The sequence below is a fragment of the Ctenocephalides felis genome, unplaced genomic scaffold, assembly GCF_003426905.1.
Source record: "Ctenocephalides felis isolate EL2017-DRISC unplaced genomic scaffold, ASM342690v1 CF-g0.4_SCAFFOLD_01886, whole genome shotgun sequence".
Lineage (NCBI taxonomy): Eukaryota > Metazoa > Arthropoda > Insecta > Siphonaptera > Pulicidae > Ctenocephalides > Ctenocephalides felis.
In genome coordinates, this window is record NW_020538040.1 from 7,187,821 (window position 1) to 7,213,283 (window position 25,463).

Genomic DNA, 25,463 nt, shown 5'->3' on the forward strand with positions numbered 1-25,463 from the left:
ACATGAGTTTGTTCTTTGTTTTGTGTGTTATTGCGGTACCCCGTGCCATCGTTTTGTTTTCTATATCTTATATAGTTAGTGTATCTTATTTACCATTCGAATCACGCGTACGACGAGCTTCTTTCACCTTTTCCAAAGCAAACGCGAAGGAATTCGACGAAATCGGCGGCGGCAAATGCTCTTTCTTTCTTGGCGCCAAACGGAACAATTGGACGCACCGTGGAAATTCAGAGACGGAAATAAAATTCGGAAGTTATATAGAAAATATATGCTTCGCACCTGGTATAAGCATGAAGTCATTTACTTAATTATTAACTAAAAGAGATAATAGTTCGTGTACTTAATTATTAACTAAAAGAGATAATCGCCCTTGGAATCCCTTCGCGCGGAAGAAGCATAACTTACTTATATACGCGTCTGAACACAATATAAGTTTTAAGTTAACTATTTCTTATTTCGAGTGAAATTTATTCAGTAGACGTTTTGCCGAAGGATGTTGTTTTATTGAACTACATATAGCCCGGCCAAATTAAACCTAAAAAAATCTGTTCACATACACATACACACACACATACAGCATTTTCCAAATTTGGTCTCATTCGATTTAGAATGGCTTAAAACGTCAAGAAAACATAAAATTAGCGAATCAGATTTTTTCATGTGAACATAAACTTCCCATCCGGAAAGTTAATCAGGGTATACAAACTAGCTGTAAGTGAAATTCTGTCTTAAGGCAATTAGGGCATCGTGCCTTAAGGCAAATTGCTGGAACTTCCCGTACCAAAAATTATTATTTTTTTTAAAAACGATTAACATTTTTGAAAAAAAAAATACTTTGAAAAAATAAGATTTTTGAGAAACTATAAATTGGACAAAAAATTATTTTTTTTTGAAAAAAAAAATTTTTTTTGAAAACAAATTTTTTTTAAAAAACAATTTTTTTTTTGAAAAAACATTTTTTTTTCTTTATTTTGACATATTTTGGAAGTTCTGAATTTTTTTTCAAAGCAATCGTACTGCTTGAACTGCATAGAGACAAAATATAAAGCGCGTAAGCGCCGCGTCGCTGTCTAACGGAAAAACAATGGTACGGAACCCATAGGAATGTAAACAAAATTTATACTTATTGTTAAAATCTCTATAAAATATCTGATAATTTGATGTGCATATGTCTAATGTTCATTTTTGACCGCCAAATGGCTCATTTTTTTTTACTTTTTCCTCCATATCTCCAAAGTCGTTGGACCTGCCTTTCCAAAAATTTGAACAGTTCTTCATTTAGTCAATACAAATAAAATGTTTTTTTAATTATTCAAATCGGACGCTCCGTTCTCTTAAAAACTGAGTTACCGTTTTCGGCACTTTTTGCCTCGTATCTTCGAAACGGCTAGACCTGCCTTCGCCAAAAAGTGTTCAAAATGTTTTTTGAATTATATATTAATATAATGAAATTAATATAATAATATAATCAAATATATTCTTCTACAAAAATTTGTATTCGAACACACAAACACACACGCACACGTACATCTATTTTTTCTAAGGTATGCCAAAATATTCAGAAACCTCTGAAACGTAAAGATATATAAAAATTTTCATTTTCGATTTTTTGCGATTACTATAACTTGCCCTACGGGAAGTTAAAAAATCTGTTCACATACACATACACACATACATACTTTTCCTTTAAAGGTCTCATTTGATTTAGAATGGCTTAAAACGTCAAGAAAACATAAAATTAGCGAATCAGATTTTTTCATGTAAACATAAACTTCTCATTCGGGAAGTTAATCAGGGTATACAAATTATGTATTTCTTTAAACCAGGACAAGTTTATACTGAAAGTAAAGAAGAAGAAGAAGATGAAGAAAAAGAAGGAGAAATCAAGAAAAACGGTATAAAAAAGATGCAGGTAGAAACATTTGAAAATTATGACTCTTATGAATAAAGTTAGTTTCTTTTTTATAACTACCGCCTTTATTTTTACCAACCCAAATTCACAAATATTATTTTGCAAGTGTTCCGAAACAAACAAAATCACAACAGACCCGTGAAATAGGCCTACTGGGAAAACCATGTAAAAAAACGAGTTAAGCACACTACCTCGTAGGTTTAAACATACTTTTCAAAGTGATATATCTTTAAAACGGTGGCTCTGAGCAAAAAAAAGTATTGATGCATTTTTTGTAGATCATTTTATGCTCTACAATATTGTCTCACGTAATTTTGCGATGACTGACCATTTAGCTTAAAATTGCAAAAAGGTCATTTATTTACCTTTGACCTTGTGCAATTTTTTTTTAGCTCGCTTCGGATCGATGAGGTTTTTTGAGATTACTTTTATCATTGTATTTTAAACAATTTTGCCAAGTTACAGCCCATTATGAATTATAGTAACCTTGATGCGTAAATTGATCGGCTAACAAACAATTTCATAAACAAACGCAATGGCATTACATCCCTTTATGTTACAGTTAGTTTTATCTTCTGATATGTTAAAAATCTAATTCAAAATTATAGTACTGTTTATTTTATATGTTCGATAGGTCGAAAATAGAGATGTAAATCGAGTTATTTTTATATCGAGTGCAATTAGATTTTACAATCCACCTTTTACAACTTTGCCAAGGTAAAGTTTTGACTTTTATTACGGCAATGACACAATTGCCATCGACATAACTATTTTGGGTCGATAAAGGAATTCAGATTTTATTATTATTATCAAAATTGTTTTACTGAATTGTTGATATGAATTACATTTTGAATGTTTAGGAATAAAATATTAAGGGTGTATAATAATTAGTAGCAAACGGAACATATAATTTAGAAACTAATAAATCTCAATTTAATCAAAATAAATCGAGTTGATGATCATTTTTTTTCATTTTTCTTATTGTTTTGTAACCCTTGAGCATTAAGTTGTTACATATCATTTCATATAAACTTTATATGGAATATATGGTTCATTTTGATTCATATTATTTTGTTTTTGTATACATATTTTGTATTATATCAATTTGAACTTTGCGGTGAACATTGTTGTTGATAATTATTTTTTCTCGTGTGATAAATCATCATTATGGTTTTCAATACATTGTATATAATGATTTTGATAAATAAAAAATATTGTCTAGATTATGAATATTGTATTAGAATCCATATAAATATTCACATTACATCAAATTATGAATTTTGCATTTGATTGAACGATGAATTCTCTTTTGGTTTGAATGAAGATTTTTTTCTTTCTACTAACATTGAAAATGAATGAAATTTTTGAAGAAGTAGAATGACCTTTTTCCTGAACGTTTTCTTCCGACGAAGGTTGCATTTTTTCACTCTATGAAATATAATTTTTTCTAACGAATGAAAAACTCGTATGTTTTTGAATAGATTATAAATCTCCTTTTTTGCATAAATTAATTCCTTTTGAATAAATTATATATATATTATAAATTTTCATTTTTGAACAAATTATAAATTTTCTTTTTGAATAAATTATAAAAATCATTTTTGAATGAATTTTAAATCTACTTCTCGAATAAACCATAAATCTTCGTTCAAAATAAATCAAATCTTTTCGAATAAATGGAAAATCTTCATTTTTGAATAAATTATATCTAGTTCTTGAATAAATTATAATTCTTCAATTTTGAATAAGTTGTGAATTTTTTTTAATGTTGGTTTCGAATAAATTATATATTATATATATATATATATATATATATATATATATTCTAGAATAAAATATAAATATTCATCTAGAATAAAAAATATTTTTTGTTGAATAAAATATATATTGTCTGCAGAATGATACTTATTCAAAGACATTTTTATCAATTCTTCTGTGATCTTTAAATATTTGATTAATATATGTAGCAGTTCTATAATATTCTTATTTGAAACTCATTTCCACAAAGACGTGGAAATTTATTATAATAGGTTGTCAAATATCTCCCTTCCGCCTTTTTGTATTATAAACCAAGAGCAAAAAAGCGGAAGGGAGATATTTGACAACCTAATATTAATTAAATTCAGTTATATTAACTAACCGTCCATGAATAATTAGAAAATTGCTAATAATCCAAATTACTTTCGATGTTCAAAATTTTTTTTGCAAATTGAAAGAAATTTTTTTTTTGCTTTTCCTAAAAACAATTATATCGTCCACACAAGCAAACAGATTTTGAATCATTCAAATCGGATGCTTTGTTCTTTCAAAAACGGCAACTTTTTACACATTTAGCCCCATATCTTCGAAACGGCTAGACCTGTCTGCAACAAACTTATCACCACTTCTCCTCATCATTACAAACTGAATGTCTTTTCAATCATTCAAATCGTATGCTCCGTTCTTTCAAAAACTCGATTTCTATTTTCTGCACTCATTGCTCTGTATCTCTTTAACGGCTGGACCTGCCTTTACCAAAAACTAATCAGCACATCTCCAGGAATCGAATGTTTTTTGAACCATTCAAATCGGTTGATTCGTGCGCCCTAAATCGTGGACAAAAAATTATATCCACACACACACACACACACACATCCATTTTTTCTGAGGTATGCGAATATGTTTAGAAACCTCTGAAACGTGAAGATATGCAAAAATTTTCATTTTCGATTTTCGGCCATTGCTTTAACTTACTCTGCGGGAAGTTAAAAAAGTTCAGATAATTAATTAGTTCCAGTAACATGGTTTAAAAAAAAAATTGTATCTGCGCCTATTCCATTACAGAATATCAGCAAATTTTTGGCAATTCAATGTTTGAAGGTCACGATCCTATAACTTAAAACACAATTTTAAAATATAAAATTTTGGCGGGAATAGCTCACTCAGTAGCGTTCTCGACTCACACGCTGGAAGAACTCGGTTCGAATCTCCAGCAATACCAGAATTAAAAATATAAAATATTAAAGTAGATTAAGAATTGTTAACTTGTAGAATACAAGAAAAAATTGTATTAGAAGTAAGAAGGAAAAAATAAGTTTAGTTTAGAAGATGAGAATAATATATTGAGAAACAAGAAGTAGAATGAAAATTGAACGGCATTGAAGAAAGAAAATTGAATGGAAGATTTGGATATAAGAAGAGATAGTATATATATGATGAAAAAATAATATGAATAATGTAGGTGGCTAAAATGCTGTAAAGCGGAGGCCAATAAATTTTAGAATTAAAAAAAAATATATATAAAATAAAAAAAAAAATATTTTTTATCTTTTACCAGTGTCACCGTTCTAAGGTCTTACATCATATTTCAATATAGTAATGTACGATAATAATTTGCTTTAGAGGTCATCTTATAGTCATGGTGCGAGCACATTCCTCCTGTGATGCTAAATTATAGAATAGAGAACACAACATATATCGCGTGTCTCTGATCCATTATTACTAGATATTATACATACATATGTGGATTGAAATACCATCATTCCATCATTCCATACGGTATGGTGTGTGGTATTTAATTATAGAACTCCTCGAATACTACTACTATCTTGATTGGAATAAAAAATAGGTAACTACCCCTGTGGGGGTAGGCTGATAGCGTTGACATGATGATATAGTTGAAAATTTCATTACGAATTAGAAAACAGTGAAAATTATGTATTAGGTTGGCAATTAAGTAAGTGAGGAATTTTGTTAGAAAATAAGCATTTTTTTCATGCAATTAAATGCATTGTCCATTTTGACTGACTTTGAATGACTTTTTGTCATCTTTCAAGCAGCATCATCATCTCATTTTTAACTAGTGGTGCATGGTATCGTGTCAAGGCAAATTGCTGGAATTTCCCGTACCAAAAATTATTTTTTTTTAAAAAACTTTGCAAAACTTTGCTAGAATTAAATTTTTGAGAAATTTAGAAATTTTTGAAAATAAATTACTTTTTTGAAAAAATTATTTTTTTATATATATTTATATATATATATATATATATATATATATTTGTAGAGTTTCGAACAAGAATCCAAAAATAATACAAAATAAAAAAACAATAAAAGTTTTTAATAAACAATTTCTTTATTTAATTATTTGTTTACTGTCAACGTTTCGGAACTAGGTACGTTCCATCTTCAGGACATCTGTCAAGAAACATGATCTTGATGAGATTTAAGCAAACAATATGTTTAGGAATAGAAAATAGATTTTTCTTAAATAATAAATTAATTGTAACAAATAATAATGTACAGAAATATGATACACGTGTTACATATGAATCCATCAAATACAGTTTAGTTCGCTTCCAAAAGCCAATAGTATAACTTCGAATACAATATTATTTGTTTTCAAATAATAATTTTAAAAAAAGACAACACTTTTAGTAATTTTGATTTACAAAAGTTAACTATTCGGCGGAAAAATAACTCACAAATTCATTTTTTGTCAAAAATTCTTGTTTAGTGAAAAAGTGCTAACGTATATTCAAACATACAGGTAATTAATTCAATTTTATCATTAATCCTTTCTTAAAAAATTTTTCCATAACTTTCAAAAAATTTCTATCATTTTTAATATCCTGTTCTGATAATCCACTCATTTATTTTTATCATTTTCATTTTGATCATATTATCATATTTCTGTACATTATTATTTGTTACAATTAATTTATTATTTAAGAAAAATCTATTTTCTATTCTTAAACATATTGTTTGCTTAAATCTTATCAAGATCATGTTTCTTGACAGATGTCCTGAAGATGGAACGTACCTAGTTCCGAAACGTTGACAGTAAACAAATAATTAAATAAAGAAATTGTTTATTAAAAACTTTTCTTGTTTTTTTATTTTGTATTATTTTTGGATTCTTGTTCGAAACTCTACAAAATATACACAAATCCAAGACTCTACCATTCTATATATATATATATATATATATATATATATATATATATATATATATATATATATATATATATATATATATATATTGAAAATTTTGGACATTTTCAAGCAATCAGCTGATTTGGAGTCGAAATATCAAAGCATTGGTATGGGACCCATATGTACACAAAATCTGTACTTATTATTAAAAAAATCGAAATTAATTTTTTTTGCATATCTTTACTTTTCAAAGGTTTTTGAACATTTTGGCATACCTTAGAACAAATTGATGCATGTGTATGTGTGTGCGTGTGTATGTGTGTGCGGATACAAATTTTCGTGATTTGAAAATTTTGAATAATTCAAAAAACATTCGGTTCGTATTGAAATGGAGACGTGCTGATTAGTTTTTGGCAAAGGCAGGTCTGGCCGTTCCGAAGATATGGAACAAAAAGTGCCAAAAACGGTAACTCAGTTTTTAAGAGAACGGAGCGTCCGATTTGAATAATTCAAAAAACATTTTATTTGTATTGATAAAATGAATTATTCAAATTTTTTGAAAGGCAGGTCCAACGACTTTAAAGATATGGAGGAAAAAGTAAAAAAATGAGCCATTTGGCGGTTAAAAATGATCATTAGACCTATGCACATCAAATTATCAGATATTTTATACAGATTTTAACAATGAGTATAAATTTTGTTCGCATTCCTATGGGTCCCGTACCAATGTTTATTCGTTAGACGGCGACGCGGCGCTTACGCGCTTCTATATTTCGTCTCTATGCAGTTGAAGCAGTACGATTGCTTTGAAAAAAGTTCAGAACTTCCAAAATATTTCAAAATACAATTTCCTTCAAAAAGACTTTTTTCAAAAAAAAGTTAATTTTTGTCAAAAGTTTATAGTTTCTCAAAAATCTAATTTTTCTGATCTAAGATTTTTAATTACGGTACGGAAAGTTCCAGCAATTTGCCTTGAAGTTCGATGCCATGCACTAGTTTTTTGTCTATCGAAAATAATTCAGATCTTATTTTCAATTCTGACTAAAGTTCTAATATACTTTAAACAAACAATTTCAACTTTGCAATTCAGTTTATATAATTCTTATAAATATTAGACAATGTCACTGTATTTATAATAATCTATTTAAAAACATTCAATATTCCTCGAACATTTCGTTGCGGTACGGGAAGTTCCAGCAATTTGCCTTAAGGCACAATGTCATACACCCCACTAGGTTTATTTTCAATTTAACCTCAAGTATAAATGTTAAATATATTTTATAAATGTATAAACCTAGATCTATTTTAAGTATTACTTTTTTTTAGTTTATTTAAAAATCGGCCAAACCCTTTCTTCATCGAAGATATATTTCATTTTTTTTACTATTAATTAATCATTTTGTATTTGGTAAAGATTGATCAAACTCTTCGTTCGTCAGGATATAATTTTTTTTTAATATTTTTTTTACAAAAATTCCAGGCAGATATAGAGATTTGGTAAATACACATATCTTAGTATTTTATTCGGAGACAACAGTTCTTCCATTATCTTTAAAATATTCCAGATAGCTTTAAAAATTTGTAGATGGTAAAGATATTTGTTATATTATAGTTAGCCAAAAGTAAGTTAAGGAGCCAATTCTCGGGATAAAATAATTATGAGCATGAACTGGTAGTCACGAACCTAACCTAAAAATGGCACAATCTTCTTAATATAACATTATAACATTAGTTCGATTTCACGCATTACATTAGTGCCATTTGGAGGTTAGTTTTTAGAAGTAGATGTGGGTGAAACGCTTGTTTTTGTCGACAATAAATAATTCCAAGTCGATTTCTATAGTTTTCCGATTGCATAATAATTTCGGTGTTGGTGTTGAACACGAACACGAAATCGAAAATTCTTCTATTTATAACATTATTATTAAAACCATTGATGTGCGAGAGTTGGCACCGGCCGACATCATCTCGGTGCTTCTAAATCCGCACACATAATAAATTTCAAGTCTAATATTAGATTATATGTATTTCTTATGATATAATATGTTTAATAGGAGGAGCATTTGCTAATAGTTTCAATCATTTATCAATCGACGAGCGGAAAGATTTGACAAATTGGACAGTTCGATTAGCGATGGGAAGGAAATTTTATTTTATATACAGTGTTACTCCGACTTACGAGCGTCTCGACATACGAGTGTTTCGAGATACGAGCCGAAAGGAGAGATTCGTTGAATCGACATACGAGTAAAATTTGACATACGAGCTTTGAGCGAGGAAGAGATTTTCCGAAAAATGTTAATGGCAAATATAAAAATATGAAAAATTTTATCAGTTGTAACAATGATTTTCCTAGCACAGATATATTTTGGCTGATTTGTGACAGTAAATTATTTTATAGTTGGTCATTTTAATTATATATTAATATTGAGCATGGTAGTTGTTCAACAAAACATGTCTAACTCATTTCCCCATTATCATGAAACTTGAAACTTTATGCTTACAAACTTTATGCAATAAAGCCATTATTAAATAAAAACAAATGCTGATATTTACATTTTACAATTTTAAAACCTAAATAAGCAATCTGTAAATGTCTTCTATAAGTCTTAAGTAAGAAAAATGACTGAACTTGATAAAAATTTCATTACAACAATTATAAGCAAATTGCAAAATCCTAATAAATTGGGTGTTTCTTAAATTTATAAGTCAAATGTAATTGGTTTTTTAGGGCATTTTACTAATTGTAAGATTATACAATTCACTATTCTATACTATATTCATTCTTTCATTCTTTTCAACGGTTAATAATTTATATTAATTGATAATTTTATTCTTTACGACGATTATTAACTTCCCGTAATGTAAGTTATTGTAATGGGCCGAAAATCGGAATGGAAAATTTTTACATTTCTCGACGTTTTGAAGGTTTCTGAACATTTTGGCATACCTCAGAAAAAATGGATGTGTGTGTGTGTGTATGTATGTATAGATACAAATTTCCAGTCACGTTTTAGGGCGCACGGATCAACCGATTTGAATGGTTCAAAAAACATTCGATTCCTATTGATAGGAAAAAGAGCTGATTAGTTTTTGACAAAGGCTGGTCCAGCCGTTTCGGAGATACGGAGCAAAGAGTGCAGAAAATAGAAATCGAGTTTTTGAGAGAACGGATCATCCGATTTGAATGATCTAAAAAACATTCAATTAGTAATGATTGGGAGAAGTGTTTATTAGTTTTTGGCAAAGGCAGGCCCAGCCATTTTGAAGATACGGAGCTAAATATGTAAAAAATGGCAGTTTTTGAGAGAACTAAGCGTCGATTTGAATGATTCAAAAAACTTTCTGCTTGTCTTAACAAAATAATTGATTTTGGAAAAAAAATTTTGCTCCATTTTTTTTTTAGTTTTGTGTATATCGAAAATATTTCAGATTTTATTTTTAATTCTGACTATAGTTCTAATATACTTTACAAATAATTTCAACTCTGCAATTCATTTTACATAATTCTTATAAATATTAGACAATGTTACAATATTTATAATAATCTATTTGAAAACATTCAGTATTCCTCGAACATTTCGTTACGGTACGGGAAGTTCCAGCAATTTGCCTTAAGGCATGATGCCATAACTTCCTCAAGACAGAATTCCACTTACAGCTAGTTTTTTATATATTTCAGAATTTTCTGTACTGATTTTCCGAAATTCAAACTTTGTCATGAATAACATTCTGAACTAAAGTAAATTAATCAATCATTCTTACATAAAAAATCATGTTTAGTGAGTGATTTATAATACATATTTATATACATAATCTGCTTGGATTTTAACAAATCAAGATTACATAGGTATTTTCATTGATAAGTAAAAGAATTATCTAAAAATGTCATCAATATTACATAAGCTACTTAATGAAAATTGGTAAAACATTCGAATTTTATTTGCTACATATATTAAAAAGGAAATCGCTTGTGCATTCCTATTTTCCTGATTAATCACAAGCAAATATTTAAGTTCATTCGATGATTTATTAAAATTTTTTTTCAGACTTTCCTTAACTTAATTTCTTACAAAATGATAAAAATTCTAGGTGTTAAATTTATATCAGTGTCAAATCCAAGAACTCATCAAATAATCCCTAAAATGTTCATATAAAATTTAAAATATTTAAAAGGTAGTATGACTTTGGTTTCTTCTTCGATAAGTAAAAGTATTATCTAAAATTTCAAATTTGTCAAGATATTTCCTTCGACAAGAGTTGTTTGTGCCACTGATTTTTTTCATTCATTTCTTTACTTAAATACTTCCAACTATTTTATAATTTCTATCAGTCTATCTAATCCCTAAATCTTGTTCGAGCCAAACTGATCCCACAAAAGGTTCTCATTTTAATAGAAATCCATTCCAAATATTCTTCAATGGATCAAACTTCCAAGCCCTAAAGATCAATCTCAACTTTTCTGAATCACTTGAAGAATCATAAACAATTATATGTGCATTATATATTACAACTACATTGTCATTTGCCAAAGAATTTATTTAGAATAAGATTCCAGGCAAGATTTTACATACGGTTCTAATTTTAATAGAAATCTATGCCAAAAATGCTTCGATTAATCGTAACATCCAAGCTCTAAAGATTGATATCGTTTCTGAAGTACTTGAATGACGAAGTGTAAATTGTGCTATTTTGTCATTTACCCAAGGATTTAGTATCTAAAAGATTCCAGACAATAATCTTTCAAAGGATCCAATGTTAATAGGAGTTCATGCCAAAATGATCGATCAGCACTTTCAAGCTTGAAAACTTCTTCATATTTCCTCTGAACTATTTGAAAAATGATAAAATATTATATGTGCATCTTAAACTATATGGTCATTTGCCGGATGATTTATTATTTGAAAGAATTGTGCAAGAATCTAAAAATTGTACCAATTTTAATAGAAATCCGTGCCTAAATTCGCTTCAATCAATAGTCTTAAACATTGATCCTATCTTTCCTGATCCATTTTTAATGTATGGCAAAGCATTGAATGTGCATCTTATACTATATTGTCATTTGCCCAAGGTTTAATGATTTGGAAGATTCGAGACAAAAATCTTGTAAAAGGTTCCATTTTTAGTAGATATCTATACCAAACATGATTGGATTGATGTAGCCTTAGTTATTGATCCCATCAAAAATGATAAGGTATTATATGTGCATCTTATCTTATATATTGGCATTAGCCCAAGAAATTATTATTTGGAGGATTCGTGACAAGGTTCTTCCAAAGTGACAAAAATCTAAAAATCTATTCCAAATATTCTGCAATCGATCAAAACTTCCAAAACCTAAAAATTCATCATATTATCTCTTAACCACTAAAAGTACTATACAAGGTTATATATAACATCTTTGATATTCTTAATAATTAGTTTCCAAATAATTATTCAAGAGATTTGTTGTGAATCAATTATGTAGGGTCTGTACCACAACGTAAAGGTTTCTACCAGAATGGGTAAATTTAATGCTCTTCCTATTAGAGAAATCTTTTAAACATCAATTTTCCTATATCAATTCTTTCCTAATATGTACAATACTCCAATTTCCTTAATATATTTTCCTATGGATCCAAATAATGAACTTGACAACTGTAACCCTAAAAGCTGACCTAAAACAAAAACGAAAATGATACAATTTAAATTTACAACTAATCTTGGACTAATTTACAAAATATCTTGGATACTATATTTGTAAGATAAATAAAAGTAATCTATAATTACGAAATTAATCAGCAAAATATAATAAAAGTAAAAAATTATAGTATTTATATATTAAAAATTGAGGATCATCGAAATGTTACTAAAACCAGTTATAAGAAGACTGAATTTTATGAAACTCCAAAAACGTTGGCTTTAACTAAAAAATTACTTGTTGGAGTGACTTCCACACAATTTTTTAAAATTGTAGCAGTTTATAAAATTTTCATATGCTTTTTCAAAATATCGATGAATAAAGTATCATACAAATGTACACTATTTCTCTATTTGTATGTAACTTATAAATGTACTGATGTAATAATATCTGACAAAGAAGTTTAATATCCAAGGGTAGACTTATGTACCAATCCATCATTATGTTGCATACATTTCATATTTTGAAAAATATCTTTTTTTAATTGAATTGTACACGGAAATGAACTCCTCATACAAATACCTCATACAAATGTAAAAAAATAACAAACCAATATTACTAACAATGTGACAATAACAATGTGCAACTTCTTCACTTTATTATCAAAACACAATCATATGCTGATCTAGTAATAAACTTTCCTGATTGTTATTTGAATTTTATTTAGAGTTTCTGTAATTATAAGATTCAGATCAATGTAAACTAATATCATATTTATCAATAGAACAATTGCATTAATCTCACAGATGATCTGTGAGTGCAATTCTCAACAATGACATTATTTGTTATTTTAAATAATGTTGTATCCATCAATTTTAATTTCTATACTAATGCACTTGTCAATCTACTAAACTCAACACAGTCAACATCAACATCATTAAGAAGAACATCACCTATGCATTAACTAATTAATGCAAAATAAACATTAGAAAAAAGACAATGGAAAGCATTAAAATAATAGTAAATAGATTTAAACATTTATGAAAAGAAACAATCAGAATTTTAAAGCCAGAGAGAATAACAGCCAAGTGCAATGATCATCTGATTTGTATTTGTCGAAAAAAGTATATTTTAAAATATTGTGATAATTATGTAGGGTTGCTCAAATCGTACCACTGCCTAATTCGTACCTCTGAGGATATATTTTGTCTAATAATTATAACTTATCATCATCTGGTAGAGTTAAATAGAACTATTTATTTTATTAAGAATATTATTTCAAATTTGTAGGCTGGACAATTTTGTGAAAGAATTCGTCTAATTCGAATTCGAATTAAAGAAATAATTTAGAAATTTATTAGTTTTTGATCTAAAAAATATGTACGAGTTCAAATTCTCATGAGACTCAAAAAGAGTTAAATAATAATTAAAAAAAAATTTCACTATATTTGTATCATCTTTTGAAATATCCAAAATTTGTCAAATATTATATCTTTGATCAGTGAAATTGCATGTTTTTACAAACAAAATCATATAAAATTTTTATAAAATTAGTTAATTACTCATGTAGTTTCATCGAATAATCAAAAATTTATGTAGTTACAGTCGAATAGTGTTTTCGAGGTCTCCTGTTGCAATAATTAAAAATTTTCTTTAGATCATTTCAATTTTTTAGAATATTTTGAGTATTTTGCTAAATGTTTTCAATTATGTATGACATGTATGATTCGTATGAAATAAATTTTTTAGACTGCTTAAACTTACTCGAACAATATTTTATTGTGTATATATTTGTTATCGATAAGTGCTGAGCAGATATTCAGGTTAACTCGACGAAACAAAAAGTCAATACGATAAACAATTGTCTATGTGTGATATTGATAATTAAATTAATATTGATTAATAATATAATCAGTTAAATTGCTTCTCTCTCTGTAAAATAATATATACCAGTAAAGTAGCTGAATGTACTGTGTATAGTTTGCTATAAACAATAAACAAAAAAAAAATGCACATCGACAAAACATGAAAATATTAAGGGAATTATGACAAATTATAAAAGTTCAAATAGCAAAAAATTAGTATATCATTCATGTAGTTTAAATTTGTATATTTACAGCTAAATATACATTTCTTTTAATTAAAATTTAGAATTTTATAAGTTATTCGGAAAACCTTTAAAATGAATTGAACTCCTGCAAGCAAAATAAGTCTTCGGGTTGTATCAGGTTAACAACAGATATTCGATGCAACAAAAAGTCAGTAAAAAATCTTTTTCGATTAAAATTTGTCTACAAAATAACTATAAAATCAATTAAATTGCAATCATATACTCTTCAGACAATATTTCATTGATAGTAAAGTTGTGTTTAATAAAAATGGAGCAAATACTGAAGTTAACTCGAAGCAACAAAAATTAGTCACTAAGTTCATATGACAAAAATGTATCTATGTAATATCATTAATTAAATTAATATTGAATAATCGTAACATCATATAGTGAATAATCATAAAAAATTAAATTGAAAATAGACTAATCAAAAGTAAAGTAATTATATAGTATATAAATATATGATATATAAAATATGTGTGAAAAAAGTAGTAAATTATTCATGTTGTTTTATATATTTCATGAAACGTGTTTATGTAAAAATTATTAATAAAACAAATATTGCAGGATATATAAAAAAAAACTCAGAAATACCTAACCTCAAAATGAACAAAAATATTTCAAATAAAATGAAGAAAATGTAAAGTTCCATATGTGTTAGCTTATGAGGTTAAAAACTAGTATAAGACTAACTTTGTGATCAAAATACTTGAAAGAAAGTTAAATAGTAATTAAGAAATATCATAAAATAGACTCAAATCATCCTCAAATAAACTTTTCAAATCTCAATTAAAACAAAGCCAAATCATTAAGTGTTTATAAATTTTGTTAATCAATTATACACTTTCATCGTATAATTGAGATATTTAATAAAGGAGTTCCTTAAAAATTTCGAAAATTTTATTTCGAAGAATTTTATGTTTAAGAATCCGTAATAAACTGCAATAACTGTTTTTAGTTTAATTTAAATTTTGGGGTAGAAAAGAATCTTTCAAACAACATTTGATTCTTGTTTAACTTAATTTTATGTTACTGGAGTTAACACAATAAAATCTAAAATAAAAAAAATAAGTTGATTGCTCAAAGCAACTAAGAGTCAATTACTAAAATTAAACAATGAAAATTTGTCTATGTAATATTGATTTCACTGAATTTGACTTGATAATGAAATTTGATAAATAAATAAATTAATATTGTAGGATATATAAAAAAAACCTCAGAAATAAAAATGAATTAAAAATGATCAAAATAAAATTTGTCAAATATAGAACAAAATAATAAATGCATTATGTTTATTAGGTCATGAGATCAAAAATAAGCAGAGACTAATTTTGTAAACAAAAGACACAAACAAAGTTAATTTTAAGAACTAACCTATAACTATTTCCAAATCTTAGAATCATTTAAATTAAATCTTTACACAATCATATTGAATTTATAAATCTAGTTCATCGAATAATCAAAAACTTGTGTTTCTACAGTCGAATACAGTTTCTTAAAAATTCTGAAGGGTTACTATATTGGGGCTTTATTGAAATTTAATTGTAATCATTAAAAATATTGAAAATTTTAAAAAATTTACAATAATTGTGTTTTTAATTATGTACCATTCCTATTATAGAATTAATATTACTTTACAAGTAATATAGATGTTTCAAACAAAATTAGTTTAGTATTTGTATAGTCTTGATAATTATTCTGGCATAAAATAATCATTCAAGCAATATTTTATCTTGAGTAAAGTTGTATTTGATATGTATAGCAACAAACAGGCAGTTACTAGAATTATACAATAAAAATTTGTTTATGTGATATTCTTGAGTTTATATTGAATAATCATAATAACCTAAATAAAATAAAATAATAATATGGGTACGAAAAATATGCAAAACATAATAATTAAGGGTCCATAAAAGTTGTGTATAATGACAATTGTACTGGATATAAAAGAATACCTAACCTCAAAATGAACAAAAATTTGTAAAATAAAATTCGTCGAATGTTAAATAACATGAATGCGTAGAGTGCTATATATGTTAGCTTATGAAGTAAAAATAAGGTTGAGATTGAATTTATAACCAGAAGACTAAGAAAGTTAAATAATATTATCTCATAATAAACATCCATGTTTTAGCAACTGTCAAGTTGACGCCAACAAGACAACTGACAGTTTATGCGAACCAAATTATTTAACACAAAACAAAACATTGCGTATGCGTTGATAATGGAATTTATTTATGAAACAGGATTTTAATTAAAGTTTAATTAAACTGTTGATTATTATCAAAATTGGTTGGTTAACCCCTTTGAGGATGGGGTCCCTAAGATGGTGTCGATTAATATGTCAAAAAGAGTATGAAATTGATGTCCGCGCGTAAAAGACGACTACACAAATAAAGACGAACGAACGACTCGAAACCAAATCTATATTTAACCCGGCGAATGTGCACGTTTCTGTACAATCCCAGCTGTACGTCCCCACGGCCATTTTGAAGGCGCCGTCAAACTCCACGAATTTTATTCACTTATCCACAGGTGGTATATAAAATACATAACAAAATAATCTTTATCCTGTGTCCTATGTCCATTACTACCTGGTGAAGGGCTGTGAGTCCGTCAACATTGGCCGTGTCGATGTCGGCCCCCTGGTCGAGCATTTTGAGCACCTCGTCCTTATCGCCGGCCGCGCACGCTGCCAAAAAGACGCAGCCGGAGGAGAATTTTATACGTCGGGAGTTGTGTTTGGGGACGGGGGGCTCCCTGTTCGTCTCGGATTCCTCCCATCGTTTCAGCTGCTCGGCCCTTTTGAACAGGGCCGAACTCGAACGGGCCTCGAGCGACATTTAAACGACACTAAAAACACTTAACAACGATACACCCCATACGATCGACGGTAATGGTTTCGTACACAGGTAAATGATAATGGTAATGGTGATAAAAGGAGACACTTAACTTTTTGGGAGATGTTACCGATTAAAAACACACTCGGACTCGGACTGACTGAACTGATTGTGAGATGTTTCTTCGAGAGAGCAAAGAGACGACAGCGAGAGCGAGCGGAACTAGCGCACCAACAGCGCGCAACTCGCAACGCAACGTGACACGAATGACAGCAGACAGTTGACAGCTGACAGCTGACAGGTTGCGCAACTCGCACGAACTTCAAGCGATACGGCGAAGACATTTGACAGGCGGGAAAACGTTGTTGGTTTGAATGTTTGAAAACTAAAGATGTGCCTGCAAAGATGATTCAGATGATTCGGATCGGTAAAGAACTTGATTCGGATGAATACGAATAAATCCTATAAATCAGTTGACTATCTTAAACATTGATATTACTTTATTGCTGTGAGTTTGCCCAAATTTGCCATTATTTACATAAGCAAAAGTTACATCTAATTTACGTGTCTTCTGGTGTTTAATTAGAAGATGAACTAGTCATGTATGGCTAGTGGCATCGTGCCTTAAGGCAAATTGCTGGAACTTCCTGTATCAAAAATTAAATATTCGAGCAAAAATATTAATAATCATTAAATACTGATCAATTATTAATAACAATTGTTTTAAACATTTTTCAAAATATAATTATATTACTATATATTTAGTACTACTTATCAATTGCCATTATTCTTATTGAAGTAAAACTTCTTTAGGCGCGATATGGGTGTAAAAATTTTTAGGCGCGACACGGGTGTAAATCCGTACAAATGCAACGAAAATGCCAACGTGTAGTTGAACACTACGACGCCGTAAGCGCTGATGTCGCGAGTATCCACTCCCGTCATGTCATGCGTAAGTCGAGCGCTAAACCCTACATGAACTTGCATTAATTGAATCACGTTTTTTATGTTATGTCCTCATGGAATAAGACTTTTCTTAGAGAATAAATGTGTCATGGAATATAATAAATTTATACTGAATCTCGTTGAAGACAAAATAATATCTACTGCCACGGATATTTATGTAGGTTGCCATGCGACAGATCAACAATCATACATTCGTCAGCAGTTTCAAAAAAATCGGTTATTGATACCGCGGCTTTGCCGTATGAAATAATTTTAGTTCTGAATAAATTTTACATAATAACAACTAATATTGATGTAAGTGATGGCTTAGCTAATGGTTGTATGGGAAAATTAGTGTACATAGAACGTGGCGATAATGATGAACTTCTACGTTTATGGTTTGAATTTCCCGGTAAGATAGGTTACAAAATTAGGAAGAAAGCTTCACATCATATTCAAACTCTTAATATCAGTAGGACAGCTGTGCCGATGCTCAGGAGATCTTATTATTATTGATGTTATATGATTATTAAAAGATGATTTTTAAAATTCAAATATGATGTTTTTTTTATTTTTATCTTAATTGCCTACTCATACAATATTAAAAGTTTTACTTCAATCGCGTGTGATCCTTACGCGCACTCTTTTTTTTATTATTATTAATATTGTTATCCATGCCTATTTATCTATTGTCCATTAACCACGTGAGGATTTTAGGGGGGAGGGTTGAGTCTCGAATAACGTGTATTTATTCTTTACCTGAATTTAAAATATTTTTTTTTTTTAAATTACAATTTTTCTTGTAACTAAAAATGCACCACGTATCACTAAGCGGGGGGGGGGGGGGGTCTCTAAAAATCCTTAAAAACTCGATTACGTGATTAATGGACGCCCCCTTATTACTCAAAACATTTAAAAATGTTAACATTAAGAAAAGGTTCCGAATGAATCCATCTGAGGATATATTTCTTACGATCAGAATAACGCATTCGAAATATATACATTTTGAAACCGAATTGTAAATTTGGAATTCATATTTGATTTATAAAACTTTGAAACTTTGTATATTTTTGGAAACTTTTCTTGAATTATATAAGTGCGGAACTTTAAAAATGAACTCGTACGTGTGGTGCATGGCATTGTGCCTTAAGGCAAATTGCTGAAACTTTCCGTACTGTAATTAAAAATCTTGGTACGGAACCCAAAAAAATTTACACAAAATATGTACACATTATTAAAATCTCTGTAAAATATCCGATAATTTGATGTACATATGTCCAATAAACATTTTTGACCGCCAAATGACATTTTTTAAACTAATTTTTATTGAGAAACCATAACCGCTAGACCTGCCTTTTCAAAAATTTAATAAGTTCTGCATTTTGTAAATACAAGTAAAATGTTTTTTGAATTATTAAAATCGGACGCTTCGTTCTCTTAAAAACTGAATTATCGTTTTTGGCACTTTTTGCTTCGTATCTTAAAAACAACTAGACCTGCCTCTGCCTAAAGTTTAATAAATGTCTAAAAAAAAAATATTATATTGAAAGATTGAAACTCTTTTCCCGAAACTCTCATTTTATTTCATGAACAAATTCGCTATTGAGTTTTTTTTTCAACATGTCCCTTTAGTATACAATGTCCCTTACTGCCGACTATTGTAGATTCCTCAAATTTATTAAATATCCTTAACTGGACAGTTGTAAATAAAAAAGAAAATAAAAAAAAAATTTGCTCTCGTAGTTGTATCTGTGAAGTGAAGTCCCTTTTTCATTTACTAGATCAAAATTAAAGTTTCCTTTGTCAGTAGAGTCCCTTTTTCCATTTTCTATATTCAGAATAAAGTTTGCTCGTGAGTAGAGTCTCTTTTTTATCTTCTAAACCAAGACTAAATTTTGCTGGTAGATTGTCATTTTTTTATATTCTAGATCAAAATTCAAGTTTGCTTGGCAGTGGAGTCTCTTTTTTCACATTCAAGATCAAAATTAATGTCTGCGTGTCAGTAAAATCCCCTTTTTATCTTATAGTTAGCAATTTAAGTTTTTTAAGCTAAATTAGTTCAGTAAAGTCATTTTCATTTTATATTTTCTAGATTTATATTTAATTTGCTTGACAGTATTATAGTTTCCCTTACTTCATTTTCTAGATCTAAATTAAAGATCAACTTTCGGTTTAAAGTTTGCTGGTCGGTAAAGTCCTTTTTTTATCTTCCACATAAAAATTCAAGTTTTTTCGTCAGTAGAGGTTTCTTTTCCATTTTATAGTTTGCAATTTAATTTGCTCATCAGTAGATTTGTTTTTAATCTTCTAGTTTGCAACTTAACTTCTCGTCAGTAGAGTCCCTTTTTTCATCTTCTAGTTTATAATTTAATTTGCTTGTCAGTAGTAATTTTTATTTTCTAGATCAAAATTGAAGTTTTATTCGTCAGTAGAATCCCTTTACATCTTCTAGATTCAAATTAAAGTTTGCTCGTCAGCAAAGTCTCTTTTTTATCATATAGTTTTCGATTCAATTTTTTCGTCAGTAGAGTCCCTTTTTTATAACCTAGATTAATATTAAAGTTCACATGATGGTAAAGTTCTTTTTCTTCTTACAGTATGCAATTTAATTATTTCAATTAACTTTGATAAATTACATTTTAAGTTTTTTTAACTGTTCAAAAGAAATTAGTTGGAAACCGTGCTGATAAGTTTTTGTAAAGATCAGCCAATCCATTTCTCGTAAATAATTCCCTTTGTCAATTTATTGTCAATTTCAGTGAGTGTTTTTTTTACTGAATTTTAATTGATATTTTCCTAACTTTATGATAAAGTATTAATTTTACTTACAAAAAAACAATTTATTTTATCAAGGCTTGTCCACCTCTCCTATTTTCCCATTGTACAAGTATTTCCCGATGCGCACAAACAGTAAATAGTTTACAAATGATTTGCATAAAGAGCAATTTTTGCAAAGAAATTGAGATTGAATATTAAAATCTGAAGATACAACAGTTTTTGTATATAGATACCATACAAATCTATGGGCAAAGCTGTAAAATTTTCCACTCTCTCAATTTTTTTAATCTCAATCAATTTGGTGGGCATGCCACATAATAATATAATTTAAAAATAATTCATCCGATTTTGATTCGTAATTAAAAAATTAATGAAATAATAAAAAACACTTTCATAATGAAATCTTGAAACATCAATTGTGCCAATTCGATTTAAATAGAATCAGTTTCAGATTAGGTTGGAAAGACTATTAAGGGACATTTGTATGTGGCATGCTTTGCAGTGGATAAACTATTCATATATTTTTTGTTAGCTACTTCTTTCACTTATGCACCACATTTGCAATTAGTATTCGTACTAAACATTTTGTACTAGAAATATTTTTTATGTCGAAGCAGCGTTTGCCGAGTCATCTGGTATATATAGAAAATATTGTATTTGAAATATTCTAATGCCAGAATGTTCAGAAACCTCTGAAACGTAAACATACGCAAAAACGTTCAAATTCGATTTTTTTTTTTGCTATTACTACAATTATTATTACAACATCTCTTAATATTTTTATTAAAATTCCACGACTGAATGAAATCTCACAACATATATTCAACATATCACAATTCAACAACTACACATCAATACAAATCATAAAATCATTTAAACATTTATCACAATTCTACGGAATCATTAATGATATTCCGATGGAGATCGTAGAGACTTCTGTAGACATGTTTGGGGTCTAAAAATTTATATTTTTTGGCAAGTAGTTCCGGATCTCTTTCGTGAATTAGAATTGCATTCCAGCCTGCATCTCGGGCTCCTTTGTAGTCTAAAAGACCTGTATCACCTATATGGAGAACCTAAAAGATAAAAAACTATAAATAATAAATATTTTATAAAAAATATTTAAATATTTTAATATAATCTTATATATAAAAATGGATCGCAAAATGTGTTGGTAAGCGCATAACTCAACAACGCCTGGACCAATTTGGCCAATTCTTTTTTTAAAATGTTCGTTTAAGATCAAGCATAGTTCTTACGGAGAGAAAAAATCGAATAATTGCCGGGAAACCCCTAAAAACAGCCCTTTTCTTTTTCTCATACAAACGTTTTCTAACTAAAACGTAGAATCAATTTGAGCTTTATTGCTATTATATAAAGTTTATATTAAATTACAAACACTCACTGTATACTCCTCCTAAACGATTATTCGGATTTTGATAAATCTTTCTTAAGTTTTTTTCTAGGATGTATGTAATTATAAATCTTTCTAAATTTGTAAAAATGGAAAATTGCAAAAACGACATGTCATTGTTTGCATTGAAAATAAATGAAAACTATCACCTGCCAAAAATTTCAATTTACTCATGAACCTAGACAATATTAGAATATGTATAATAAATTTATGCTTATGAATAACAAAAATGAAATGTCTACATTATTATTGCCGAAAGGCAGCTGAGATGTGCCAGAAATTAAAATAATATAAAATACAGTATATGTATATGGAATTATACACATATGAACAAATATGACAAATTAATTCACTTAAAATATGAAATTAAGTATTAATCAGCGCCGGTCCTATCTTTAATGCGATGCATGCGAAAAATACGAGCGCACGTTTTAGGGGGCGCCAACACAAGATTCGGATATGAAATTTTCAATATAGTTTTTTTTTAATATATAATTTCTTTGCATCTTTTACTAATCTTTCCACAATATTTTTAAAATTCATAAAAATTTTACTTTATGACAACAAATGGGAAAGTAAAGATGAATACATAATACAATTCGGCCCTCACGATATCGATTAGGAGAAGTTTAAGATGCAATTTTAGATATCTTAAATAATAAAAAACGAAATTAATTTAATCCAACATGAAGTACCAGTGTTATGTTATGGTTATGGTTATGTTATACCGTTTAAGAGACTTCAATTTCCAATATATAGTGTGGGAATTGAGACTCATCATTTTATTTAAAGCATTTCTACATTTAATACCGCTCATATTATAAATGTATATGCATTTTGGCGTATAGAGTAATTTAAAAAACAATAATTATTATTTTTAGCTAAACGGTAAATATTAGTATATTATATTAAAAAATTGTAGACATGGGTACAGGACAACGTCTGTCGGGTCATCTAGTTAATATTTAAATATATAAGAATTTAGTTACTAATTTTCTTCTTATTATTACCTCTGATGGTTGTAAGTTTGGTATAATTTTTTGGCCCTCCTCCAAAGCTTTATTGAATATTTCTTCGTCCGGTTTTTGGGCTTTGGCTTCATACGAGCACATGACGAACGAGAAATGGTCTTTGATTTTCATATTTTTTAACAATTCTGGAAGACGAGGATCGAAATTGGATACTACGCCCATTGTTATTTTGTTGTCTGATAGATACTAGAAAAGAGAAATTGGTTAATGAAATAAGTTGATAAAGAAAAGAGTTTGAGCAAAATTTAGGTATTATAGTTGGAATATATGTTAAATCGTATAATAGTGCGTACTAAACAATTATCAATATTTTCAGGCGATTTTCAAAATTTTCAGATAGTCTACATGATTTTCATACAATCTACAACGCTCGAACCATAAAGAACATATTCAAAAAATTTTAATCTTTTGATATAGGTTAAGACATTTATAGACAATTTGCAACATTTTCTGACAATTGAAAACATTTCTGGACAATTGAGAACATTTTCACATAATTTAGAACAATTTCAGCCAGTGTAAAACATTTTCAGAAGATTTAAGACGTTTTTAGACAATTTGCAACATTTTCAGGCAGATTAAAATGTTTTTAGACGCTTACATTTTCAGACAATTTACAAAATTTTCTAACATTTTTTACCATTTTTAGACAAAGTAAAACATTTCCAGGTGAGTTTAATATTTTCAGAGGATTTGAGACATTTTTAGACAATTTGCAACATTTTCAAACCATTTAAGATATTTCGGACGTTTTACATTTTCAGACAATTTATAACAATTTCAAACATTTTTCATTTTTAGATAGACTAAAACATATAAAAAACATGTTTGGAAAGTTTAAAACATTTTCAGACAGTCAAAAAGATTTTCAGATAATTTACCACATTCTCAGATATGTAGCAATATTTTCAGAAAATTTTCAATATTTTCAGACAAATTGAAATATTTTTAGACAAATTAAAACATTTTGAGATAATTTACAAGGCTCTCAGACCAGTTACAACATTCTCAAACAAGTTTCAATCATTTTAGACAATTTGAAATGTTCAATATTTTCAATATTTTCAGACGATTAACAACCTTTTCAGACGGTTTAAAACATTTTCAGACAACCCACAACATTTTAAGAAACCACGTAAAATTATCAGACAACCCACATTATTTTCAGATAATCCAGAACACTTCCAGAGAAGTTACAACAATCTCAGACAATTTAAAATATTCGCAGACAAATTAAAACATTTTCAGACAAATTGATACATTTTCAGACGATTTAGGACATTTTTTAGGCAATTTGCAACATTTTTAGACTATCTGCAATATTATCAAAAAATATAAAACATTTTAAGACAATCCACCATTTTTTCATATAAGTTAAAGCACTCTCAGCCAAGTTATAGCATTCTCAGACAAGTTACAGCAACAAATTGCAACATTTTCAGACAATTTGCAAGATTTTCAGATAATTGAAAATATTTTTAGATAATTAAAAACATTTTCAGATAGTATTTCATTTGACATTTTTAATATTTTTAGAAAATTTAAAACGTTTTCATACAATTTTCAACATTTTGAGTGTATTTATGACAATTTAAGAATTTTCAAGCGCTTTAGGATGTTTTTCGACAATCTCCAACTTTGTCAGAAAATACACAAAATTTTCATATGATCCACACAATTTTCATACAAGTTACAACATTCCTAATAAAGTTTCAATAATTTCAGACAGTTTAAAATGTTTTCAGACATTTTGAAATGTCTATACAAAGTACAACAGCCTCAAACTAGTTACAAAATTTTCAGACAAGTTATAAAATTTCAGACAAGATACAACATTCTCAGACAAGTTACAACATTTTCAAAAAAATTAAAACATTTTCAGACAATCTACAACATTTTTAG

General features: G+C 28.3%; 2 protein-coding genes across 2 annotated transcripts in view; both read right to left on the bottom strand.

Annotated features, from left to right (window-relative positions):
• The window catches only part of LOC113378632 (E3 ubiquitin-protein ligase highwire-like), a 374,874-nt gene that overhangs the window by 48,179 nt on the left and 301,232 nt on the right, over window positions 1-25,463 (bottom strand). The window lies entirely within an intron of this gene.
• Window positions 1-25,463, bottom strand: part of LOC113378375 (rhythmically expressed gene 2 protein-like) — a 33,072-nt gene that overhangs the window by 2,503 nt on the left and 5,106 nt on the right. The window contains exon 4 of the mRNA XM_026618909.1: window positions 23,541-23,747. Within this exon, the coding sequence (XP_026474694.1) occupies window positions 23,541-23,747 (207 nt within the window). The remainder of the gene's footprint in view (window positions 1-23,540; window positions 23,748-25,463) is intronic.